Here is a 12,049-nt window from a genome sequence, read left to right as displayed (position 1 = left end):
GGGGGAGGGGGAATCAAATCACGCAAACATCCATTTAAGTGAGTTAAAGCAGCCTGCACTTCCTATTTTTTTTGTTTTTAATAAATTTTGGCTAATACTATTTTCATGTCAGTTTAAGGAAATTCCTGCTAGTTAAGAACAAGCCACAGAAGAAAACACTTCCTTATTACACCGCTGGGGACATATCCTCCACCTGCAGGAATCTAGCAACTGACAGCTTGTCTAAAGCACTGATGGAGCAAATGAGATCCAAGATTCTGGTTTGTTCAGTGTCAGGCAAGTCAGATCTGCATCTTTTATTGTTACCAGAAAACTCTAGTGGCATTCTTCTTTTGTAGTTACTTTTTGCTTTGACTTCCCCTCTGCTCCCCTTTCCTCCCAGCTTTACAATGAATGCATAATCAAAGAAAAGAGCATTAGAAAAAAAACTGTGGGGCAGAGAAAATGCTTTCTGTTCCTCCTGCCACCCCCACATACTCTCCTTATCACTAAGCTGATCTTGTGTTTCAAGGGGAATTGGAGCCATCTACCACTTCATGTACTGAACCAAAAAAAAAAAAAGAATGCCATTGAACACTTTTTCCCTGATTTTAAAAAAAAAAAAAAGTAAGTGTCTGGAACAGGGCCACCTTCACATTGTTAAAAGACTGACGTAGCTTGTAGTTTTACTCAAAAGCTTGTTCTGTACTGTAGGAGGTGTCACAATCTGGCTGAGACGGGACCGCGGCTCAAGTCACATCTCTTTTGTGGGACAAAATTAACCTCAGTTTCAATTAAGGCACCACTTCCTCTGTAATCATAGCAAGGCTAATGAGCAACAGGATTATTTTTTCAGGTGTATTAAAAACAAATGTTTCATATGGGAACCTCAAATACGTCCACTTTAGCAAATTCAAGACATAAATGAATGTCAGTTTGGCTTTGCTATGTGAAGGCGTCTCTGCGGTAGAACTGCTCCCTGTAACTCCGACGCTGAAAGCCGAGATCCTTCTGTAAAAGAAGGAAGCACGTGATTTTTCTGAAAATCTAAAGGAGTACATGCGAAACTGCCTTAAAATAATTGGTATTCTGTACTTATGGAAAATGTTTTAAGAGGAGAAGCCTCAGGCTGGTTGATCCCTTTTAGAAATACACGTTTTAAAAATTCTGCGTATTTACTGGTTTTCCTTCATTTCTTATCAGTGTTTTGCCCAAAACCAGGCTCAACATTGTTCAAGAGTATCTACGTTTGCTGCATGTTTTCCAGTTCAATACAATTACTCCAGAACACATGATGATAGACTCTGTTCTTGCAAGTCCTTTGCATGAAATGCAGCACTATTTTAGCACACAGTACCAGGACTTTTTTCCCCTACGTGAGATATACTTCACTTGATATGTGATACAGCTGTCACCACTGAGCCCCCATGAAATGGTAGCTGAGGTAGCATGAAAGGAGAAAATGATGTACTCAGGACTCGGCAGGAAGTCTGGGTTCATTCACCCATATGTCTATAAAAATCTGGAAAAACAGCTCCACAATCACAGAACTACCATAGTACCGTGGACTACTCTGACACGCAGATATATACAAAGAAATACACCTCAAAGAACTGCAAACAAATACAAGCTTTTAAAATTATGGAATGTATGCTGAACAAGAACTTTTAAATCAAGAACTTTGCTTAAGAGACTACTTCCTGTTTGGATACTAAAAGGAGGAAGATGAACAGGACTGAAACGGTATTGTTTAGTACAGAAATGCGTGAGCTACAAGGAGGAAAAAAGTCCCAGGATGACCTTTTCATCCGAGTATTGCTAAAACTACAGGAAAAAAAGAAAAAGCCCAAGAACATTCCCCTAGGTAGTCCTTAGTCTCCAAGTCAGTCTTTGCTCTTAAAACAATCAGTGTTCGCTTCTCCATATTTGATTTCTAATCCGAGACCTAGGTCCCAAGTACACGTTCTGCAGCGCACAAAAGCTTTTTGCTTCAAGTAAGCAACTGTTTTGGGCCTGATGACTTTGCTAAGCAAAGAAAGGGGTGGACAAGGGGTAGTCATAACAGGATCACAGCAGCATTTGTATCTTAGTGCAGAGAAAAAAAATAATTCAGTTGAGTAAAAGAGGAATAAAGTAGGAAAGCAGATATGAGAAAAGTAACAGCTTACACTAAGTCAACAATCATTTGTATCTGTTTCTGTTATGCAACAACTAGCTTTGTTCACATTCGCTCCAAGATCATCACTGTCTTTTACAGGGGGAGGGGGAGAGGGGGGGGAGAAAAATAAAGTGTCTACACATACCTCTTCAAAGTGCGATGGGATTTCTAAAGGTGGCCGAGACCAATATTTAATTGTTTTGTGGTGTCTCCACAGAAGAAACAAACCAACTGCTCCCAGATTTACAAAAAGTAACACCAACACAAATATTAGTACAATATATCCAGCTCTGGTTGCCTCTGGAAAAGAAAAAAAAAAAACAAACCACCATATACATATGGTAGGTTCGTGTTTAGACATCATCAAGTGTAAAACAATATACAGCAAGCTGAAATTTACTATACTTGGTAATCAAAGTATAATTTCCAAGGCTAAGATCACAACTCTACTACAGATGCACTCTGAACACAGGTGTTCAGAAGTAGCTTGTTTTGTGACTCCACAAGGAAGTCACCAGCTTCCACGAGCTTCTTCCCCTTAATCACGCAGCCTAAGACAAGCTTCTACTTGACACGCTAGCAGGGCAAACGCAGAGCTGAAGGAATCACTGCTGGCGGGCAGAGGGCAGGCGGGGAATGCAGTCTGTCCTTCCACCCTCAAGTTGTCGGCAAGGGCCATTAATGCCAGGGGCTTCTCTTTCAGAACATGCACCTCCCTTCAGCAAAGGGCGCCAAGGGAGCATCACAGACTCCGACATCACAGCTCAGGGGCTTGCGATCAAGTACTTGGTCAATACTGCCTGGGAGGTCAGCCCCTGTGGGGCTTCAGGAACTGCGTAAGCAGGTTTCATCTACACATCTTCCAGCGTGTTCAAAGCATGCTAAAGATCAGTTGTGCCTGTGTGTTGGTGGTCACACGGAGAGATTCAAGAGAGGGACAAACTCCGTTATCTTGCACGTGCCCTCTCCTCCCCTTACCCTCTCTCTTATCGCGTACAAAAAACACGGAGCTCACAATGTCAGAGAAGGGAGCAGGTCAAAGAGGAGAGGGACATTCCTGTTCTGCAGGAGGAAGTGGCTGAGGGAGAGGATTTGCAAGAGTAACACCATCTCCTTCATCAACGACTCCCTCTAAAGACCAAGTATTTGTATTTTCTTTCTTTGCATATTTCTAGAAAGTAATACCCGTAGCAGTATTTATGAAGGAAAAGGACGAGGGGAAGAGTACAACACAGACCCTCAACTACTGACTGAAATTCTCCTTATTGCTTTGCCATTAACGACAATTGTGAACTACTACCAGTGGTGCTCTCTTAGCACTACTGACAGATACGGGTACGTAAGTGACCGGTTACACGATCTAAGACTCATGTTCTACACTCATCCCATTATATACAAAAAATAACAAAATCAGATTTATACCACTGATTGTAGTTCTGTAACACTCTGGGACACTTTGCAGTCCGTGTAAGTGGAGATCTGAATGTGTCATCAATTCTATGTGAATTCTAAAACAATAAAGTGTCAATTCCTTTAGATTTCTGATTTTGAATAGTGTATTGCTCATCTTTGTCTCCTGTTTAAAAGACAAAAAAAAATACATATAGGCGTTACTGTAAAAACCAGACCCGTCTTCAACACAAATCCCCTCCCCATATTTAAGTTTCTCATTCAAAAAGCAGAGATTTTATTTTTCATAATTCAGCTTTCCCAAACAAGAGAAGCAGTGAAACATATTTCAACTTTCCTACTTGAATGCATTTGAAATGTCATTATTTTTAAATGAAATTAAGCCTGACCATTTAAAACCATCTATAAGGGCACGAACAGCAGAGGCATGAAAACTGATGCAAGGTCTCATTTTATCCACAATATGCTGCTGGACGCTTCGACACAGCTTCTGTCACAGCTCAGGTACCGAGCGCAGTATATGAAGGGGGAGGGCAAAACAAGCCATGAGAAGTGCCTCCACCATCAGAGGAGGCTGACGGAACTGTAGTTCAGTGAAGAGCTTCCCCCGTCTCAGCTCCTTCTGCTGAAGGGGAAAACAGCTGACGGGCAGTGCAAAACCTCCACAGTCTCCACATGGCCACCACAGTCTTTTGGGAATTTTTAACTTGTAAGGGGCTAGGATAACAGCCTCGGTGAAGCCTACAGAAGCATACAAGAGCGACTTCTTGTCTGAATCTCAAACATGAAGGTATTTTATGTGTGTGAGAAAAATACACATTGGTGCAAGAGAGGAAGGAAGCGGAGGCGTTTCAGATTTAGCAAGGTCCTTGAAACAAAAGGGTTTTAAAATAAATCATTTTTTTCTGCTTCTGTTTTTTAAACATTTGACTTCAGAATTATATTCTTTTGAATCTTCTCCCTCTTTTTAATTTTTTTTTTCCAAGTGTAACTTAATCCCTCCCCTGCAATGCTGGCCTGTCAAGAACACAATTACCAGGGCCCAGACAGCAACATAAGAGCACAATGAGACCAACACCTCTAAGTCTCAATATGAACAGGGACAGCTCACCCCAGCTGTCTCCAGCATGTTTCTAATAACTCTGCCTTTCTCTGCCCTAGGAACAGGCAACATCAGGCCAAAGCAGCCTGTTACTGAAGCTGCAAGCACAAACGAGCCCAGCACAGGAAAGGAAGAAGGATATTTCAGCGTTTTCCAAATTGCCTAAGCAAACTTTGGAATCTAAATGCCATTTTAAAGCCACCTTTGACACTTTGTGGATTCTCTCCCTTGGTCTGCAATGTGATTTAACCTTCATTTCATATGGAGGAAAAAAAGATGTTTTTGAAAGTTTCGTAATATATGCAATACTTGTGCCAAGACCAAATTAACTTTTTTCCAAGACACCAAATGATGACCTTCGCTTCTAGAGAAAAATGACATTCGTTTTCTTCCTCCATTTCTGCTGTTTTGCCAAGAGACACTGACTCATATCTCTTAGTCACAAAGGCATTATGAACAAAATAAATTAGAGAGAATTCTTACTTTTTTAGTAGTACATGTTGCATTCTCCCAGTAGGACACATGATACTGAAGAAAATCACCTGCTTCAGATCCAAAAGGGGGTGTGACACTAATGAGAAGCGAGTCAGAGCTTACAGTCACACTGTTCACTTTAGGGGGCCCTATAGTAGCTGAAAATAAACACAGAAAGAGCAGTGAACCCCTGGGATGCAGAACAGCTCATCACACTGTCTCCAGCTTTACTCAGATACCCTCAGCAAACATGCTAAATATTGTCAGCTTTTTCTCAAGAAAGGGAATACAACATTCTCTCATCTACTTAATGCATTTAAGATATCTACTTTATTACAAATCTAAGGAAAAAGACTTGAAAGCATAAGTGAAACTAGATAATAAAAAAAAAAGTTTCCTGTTAACTTTCCCTGGAAATTCAGTAAATAGTCACTAGAATATATCTGAATTTATCGGTAGTTAATGGTGATACAATTTTCCCCAAATAACCTGCCACATATTCCACGTTCTCAAAAAAACACACTGTTCGGGTCAATAGATTGGAAGAGGAATAACTAGTTTCCTCCTCCTTGCTTTGATGTCTCCATCTGTCCTATACGGTAAAGAGGATGCCTTCCTTTTGTGAAGTACTCTGAGGTCTAAATCATGAAAAATATTACATAAAGTACTGTCAGTCCTAACACAAGAGACTTGCGTGATCACAGGCCATATATGTTCATTAGTCATTTATCTGTTGTATCTTGACTTCTTTCACCAATTAAGCTCATCAGCATTTGTAAAGCACACCAGGATCTCAAAAAAACTACTCATGCAAATATTAGTTAACAGCTGCTTGCATACTAAAGAGGGGTAACTATTAATCCTTGCACGCAACCATTGCTTATTGTACCTCGAAAAACCCAGCAGAACCTGCTCTGTCCACTGTTACTTAGAGAAAATTTGCTCCCATGATCTTTATATTGGTAGAGAAATTTCAGTTTCTTTCTACTTCCTGTTGCTGTACAACTGCAAACGCCTTGTTGTGGGTCCTCACAAATTCCTGAAGCTCTCCTCTCCAGTGGAACTGATCCAAACATTAAAGGAAGAGAATAGCCTGACTGAGTAGCCCATGGTCTTGGTGTCTAGGAACTGATCTCCAGGGCAGTCACACAAGAATGATCACATAATGTTCCTCTTGCTCCCCCAAGGAACAGACACACAAACATCTCTCCCACACCGAGCCTCTGCTTTGTCATGTATACCCATTAGCTCAGTGCTTTCCTAACCCCCACAGGATCCCACTCCTAAACAATCCTGCATCACAAGCTATGGATACGTCAGTTGTAAACTTCAATGCAGGATTCAGGCAATTCTTCACCCCCACACTCTTTACTACTAGAGAAAATCCAAGATTTAGAACGGAAGTCACCAGGGAAAGTATCATACTCTTTGCAGCAGGGACCACCACTGCTCCTCACAAGGAATGGGAGAACTTGAACTAAAGAGTTAATAAATCCTTTCCTCTGCTTCGTTATCATTTCAGAGGTATTTTTAAACTCAGCGTTTACTTTCTTCTAATCCTGAAACCAATCACAGCAAGGCAAAGAGCACATCTTATAAAGAACAACAATACGCTTGTTCACACATTTAACAGGATTTAAAGTCTGCCCTTGACCCTTCTACACTGTAGTCAGGACAGTTTATATTCATTAGAAAAGGGATCAGTTCAATAGAAACAGGTAGTTTGTACGGAGACTACCACAAATCAAGGGAGTATATGTGTATGCGGCCGTGCTAAGTGGGGAAATAATTAAATGGAAAACTCTCTAACAAAATATGCGTTGTAGCTCTTATAAGGCTCAACCACCCAAGGAAACTCATCTGCTTCTCTTTTGATACCTGTTGAAAGGGTGCACGGCAAATCCCACTACAGAGGAACTAAGTAGTATCAAATTCCTAGTGACACACCGAGGCCTTGTAGTCTTTGTTAACCGAACACCTGCAATTCTCTCACTTGGCTTTTGTACATAATAGAGTCAAAAAAGTCTAGAACAGACAACACACATTTTTTTCAAAGAAATCTCCTTTGGGAGAGAGACGCTGAAATCATAAGTAGCACTTACTGTTTCTCTCTGCCACAAATGGATCTGTTTCTACCCAGTCAGAAGTCACTTGCCCTAGCTCAGCCCTCACGCGCAAAACAACAGTCCAGCGCCGCTCCTTAAGTGACCAGGGGAAACCGCATTCAGTCTGGGTGATACGGGTGCAGTTCATCTCATCCCACTGGTTAAAGGCCCCTCTGCAATGCAAAACAAAGGACAAATAAAGCATCAGCAGAACAGTGCAACTACCTAAAATACAATCCCTCCTGCCTAGACAATTTTTGTAACAAAAGAATGTGTTACAAAACTACCACTTTCATGCAGGTTTAATTCCGCAGCCCTTTCAGCGCCTGCATCTTCTCAGTATCTGGGAAAAATTAAAATTAGCAAGAGAGAACTTGGTAAGGCTAAAATTATACAGGAAACTATGCAACATTTCTGGGTGCTCTTCAGGTCTTCAATCTTTTCTCAGTTTAGTGGACATATCACAGGCGAAGAGATTGTCAGTCTTCAAAAGCTGCTTTTGGATATACATAAAAGCATCTGTAATAGACAACTTTCATTTCTGTGCTTATTAATTTTTAGTTTGGTTTTGGGGGTTTTTTTGAAATAATTGTGTTACTGGATTAGAACAAAATTGTTTTTTGTTTTTAGAACTATTTACTTACGTTTTAAAATGGACTGTATATAACACCGAGCCTCTATCCACTTTCACAGGAGACCACCTCAGCAAACTACGAAAGTTATAGGAATAAATCATCACATCCTTTGGTGCCGGTAAGTGGGGAGAAGATTCTAAAGTAAGAAAAGGAATAAAAATAACTATTGAAACATTCAAGTACACAGTAACTAACTTTTGGTCTCCAGATTCCATCACCATATATTACATTTTCACTGCTTTACAGGCAAAACCACCCCTCCTCCTCATTCCATTTCTAGGTGCACTAGTACCAATACGTTTAAGTCCCTGCTATCCACAAAGCACTGAATTGCAACTTACTGCTTTTATTTATTCCGTACAGAACATAGCACTGAAAGTATCGAGTCCAGCACAAAACAATAAACCTCACCCAGCTCCCCCATGAAGCTGTAAATTAAGGTCCACAGCCACTTGTCATGACAAAAGCTCATCCATTCCAATTGTCTGCATCTCACATCTTACTGTGTTAACAACTCAGAACACATTTTTCCTGACCATCTGCCTCCTGCTAACTTGTTTGAAAACACCGAGGTCACTTCACTGAAGCTTTCCAGGAAACAGGTGAAGAAGAAAAAAAAAAAAGCCTTCTCATACTTAAACATTCACAAACACATAGTGCACCGTTCCACTTCAAGCCTGAGGTTTTGCCAATTTTGAAAACAATTTCACAATGTAGAAAAGGACAGAAACCTCTGTAAGAGGCATGCCTTCTGCCAGTAGGAATGTCCACCCAAATTCGGTCACGCTGTAAACTCCTGGGGTGAATGAAGACTGCAAGCACTCTCGAGCAGCTTGTCGGGTGGCAAGCAACACAGAAGTGGAGAGCAAAGAGTTGTGTCTCTAGTACAGGAGAAGAGCCACTTCCCTGCTGGCCCAAGCAGAGCGGAGGAGGAAGACATCTATTGGGACCGGAGCACAGCCAAAGGCCAGGCACCGAGCTGGGGGCAGAGGGGTAGAAAAGCCAACTGGAGGGAGGGGGCAGCTGAGCAAAACGCAGAGAACTAAGGGCTGGGGAAATGGGGGCTGGTGAAGTAAAGAAAGCCAGATGTGAAGTTAAGCAGGGGAGCAGCTGGAGGGAGAAGTTAGCTGGCAAACAGGGCAAAACAGCAGGCTGGAGAACCAAAAACCACTGAAAGACAAGGAGACCAATAGCAAGGAATTGGGACAGCCAAAAGAAAGAGACTAAGATTACCGCAAGTAGGCTGAGGCGAGGAAGACAGGAAAACGCAGTTATCAAATGCCTTTAAAACCAGAAAAGCCTCACACTTTTAGCCACAGCACTGCAGTCACTCAGGTGGGAAGGGCCCTCGGGAGGTCTCCAGTCCAAGCCCCTGCCCCAAGCAGGGCCAGCTCTGGCATCAGACCAGGCAGCTCAGGGCTTTCTCCAGGCAGGTCCCAGAACCTCCAAGGACAGAGCCTGCACAGCCTTGCTGAGCAACGGCTTCGCTGCCTGCCTGTCCTAAGAGAGAGAAAGGTTTTCCTTCTACGCTTGACTTGTATTTTTCCGTGAGTGATCCCCTTACACCATTAAAGGTACTGGATCAACAGATCCTAAGCTCAAAGACAACCGTGGCATGACATGAGATGATATTCCATGTGATAAGATTTCATTTTTTGTTCTTAAGACAATAGTCTGCTAAGATACAGTTTGTTTATTTTTATATAAATAAGATCAGAAGATCAAGCACTTAAGCTAAATTCTGGCCCCAGCCTTCTTTGGGTAAACAGTTTTTTCTTTTAGATTTCTACACCTGATTTTGGTACACAGCACCAGACAGCACACTGATGCTGACAGCGCTATCTTTCAGACAAGACATCATGCCATGCTCTTAACATCCTCCGTGTACAGGAAAGAGATGACGTTAAAGTTGCATTAAACCCTAAGTCCAAAATATAAAATAACTAGCTAAGCTCTCAAAGTTTTAATTAGGTATGTTACTAGTTTCTTAGCCTCAATTTTTGAGTAGTGCTCTTAAATAAACACACATAGCCTTTAGGCTACAGATGGATCATTCAGCATTGCAAACCCGTTTGAGATTCCTTACAGTTACAAACAATACCTAAACTATTAATCTCTCGTATATTTTAAAGGCCACTAAGTAACCTTTTCTTCATTCAAGAAAAGTTTTCACTTTCCAGTCACGCACATTCTTTCTTGAACTCTCACTGCTGGTCTGGCATGTGGCAAGGTATCTCACACCATCAGTAATCTGTGCAGTCAGACATCCGATACAAACTAATTTTACAAAATTCAAGAAAGCTGTCAGAACAAAACACAAGCACTAGCATTTTTTTTTCCTTCTCTCCTCTCCCTCTTATAAAAAAAAAAGAAAAAAGAAAAGAGAAAAGCAATGAAGGACGAGGGCAGCTGGTTCATCTTCTCCTCAATCAAGACTGCACACTGATTATTTTGCCTTGTATTAGCATTCAGAAACAAATAATTTCCCCTGCCAGCTTCAAAAACACCAAAAAAATTATCAAATCTATGGCTCTGTAGTTGAACATCAAGGTGCTGTGTGCCACAAGGCACTTACTACTGCACTGAGGAGCTGTTTCTGTAGCACACCGAAGGAACGCATTCGTATTTCGGTTAGGTATGTCAACTTGACAAGGGAAGTTACTTAAATTTCTGAAATCACACACTGAACTCCGTAACGATCATTAGTTTGTATGACCCAAAGTAACAAAATGCACACTTCAGAAAAAAGCACCTACGTATGCAAGTATCTTCGAAAAAAACAAACTACCTTAGCCAGGGAAAGGCAGAAATGCCCTGTCCTTTCTCTCTGTCTGGAAGGTGGTCTCGCTGAACCGGTTCTTTTAAAGCATCTGCCAAACAACGCTCAGATTGCTTTTTCCTGATGCAGAGACTTCCTGACTCTTCAAGCCACAAGTCAAAGCTTTCACAGGTCAGAGTGTGAAGCCACAAGTTACAGCGAGCGAGAAAGCAGCTCAGCTTGGCCTAGCCATTGGTTTCACAGCTTCCATTCCTGCTCCTGAATGATTTCTGATCCCTACCCCTGCATCAGCCTTAGAACACATCATTTTGCTAAATGGCAAAAAAGAAGTCTGGGGGGAAGGTTGGATGGACTTTTGCTGTTCTAGTGTACCGAACTGGCTTCTCATATTGTCAGACAAGCACCAAAGCCTGCAAAAAGTGAATAGCAACAGTGTGTGGCCAGGTGGGGGTGGGTGATGACACCCATTTGGTCATCACCAAATGAATATCTTCCTTTTCTTTGGCTATTCTTTGGCTCAGATTTTAACGTGTAGCATCTCTATTTGCAAGAGAAGAAACACAGCCCACCCTGCCTATGAGAGAGAACGCAGAGGTGGAGGAGGCCCTACACACAAGCCAAGCACCAGAATCAGCTCCCCGGGAAATCCCGCTGCTGCCGATGGGATGGGACTGGACTGCAGCAGGTCCCCCAGCTCATCTCAACCCACCCATGGGCATTTGGACTCCCGAGTCTGGCCACAGACTGCAGGCCCGGAACAGCAGCTGCCCCCAAACAGCCGGCGAGCCCCACGGGGCTCACCAGCCACAGGCTGGCCAGCCAGGCCTTGACAAACACAAGGAAACGTGACAGCGGACATGCTGAACTCATGGAGGTACCCGCGTGCCTGGATAAGGACCACGCTGTACGCATACCTCATTCAAGACGTGTCACAGCAGCTCTTCCACACTTGCTGGGATACATACTGAAGCTAGGATTATACTCACGAGCTACAGCTCAGACCCAACCTGAAGAGCAAACCTGCCCCATTACGGCAAAGCATTTACATCGAAGTCTAAATCCAATCCTACCTAAACCATCAATTCACAAAATTAAATGGAGGAGGCTCAAGTACAGTTGACGAACGGCTGCCCCATCACAAACTACAGGCACATCAACGACTTATACTGTATCAGTCCCCCTCAAGGCCGAACCTGTGCAGGTTTTAGCAGCTCTCTCACAGACGCAGCCCGTTTGGGGCCGCGCTGCCCAGCGCCCGGCAGCTGGCCGCAGAGCCAGCCTCGGGCCGGGACGCGAGCCGGTGGCAGCCCAGACGACGGCAGATTTCCTAGGAGCAGCGACCCCGCGGTCGGCAGGAGAGACCAGGACTTGTCCTCCTTCAGAGGGCCAGGCACAGGCGGGATGAGG

General features: G+C 42.8%; 1 protein-coding gene across 1 annotated transcript in view; it reads right to left on the bottom strand.

The window, feature by feature from the left end:
* Positions 1-10,728, bottom strand: part of IFNGR2 (interferon gamma receptor 2 (interferon gamma transducer 1)) — a 12,045-nt gene extending 1,317 nt beyond the window's left edge. Inside the window, exons 1-6 of the mRNA XM_009282952.1 lie at positions 10,652-10,728; positions 7,873-7,999; positions 7,226-7,401; positions 5,133-5,281; positions 3,560-3,713; positions 2,283-2,437 (exon numbers count right to left, since the gene is read on the bottom strand). Coding sequence (XP_009281227.1) covers positions 2,283-2,437; positions 3,560-3,713; positions 5,133-5,281; positions 7,226-7,401; positions 7,873-7,964 — 726 coding nt within the window. The 5' untranslated portion in view covers positions 7,965-7,999; positions 10,652-10,728. The remainder of the gene's footprint in view (positions 1-2,282; positions 2,438-3,559; positions 3,714-5,132; positions 5,282-7,225; positions 7,402-7,872; positions 8,000-10,651) is intronic.
* Positions 10,729-12,049: the final 1,321 nt, after the last annotated feature.

The sequence above is a fragment of the Aptenodytes forsteri genome, unplaced genomic scaffold, assembly GCF_000699145.1.
Source record: "Aptenodytes forsteri isolate BGI_AS27 unplaced genomic scaffold, ASM69914v1 Scaffold2, whole genome shotgun sequence".
In the NCBI taxonomy this organism is placed as follows: domain Eukaryota; kingdom Metazoa; phylum Chordata; class Aves; order Sphenisciformes; family Spheniscidae; genus Aptenodytes; species Aptenodytes forsteri.
This window is presented reverse-complemented; position numbering and strand designations above follow the sequence as displayed.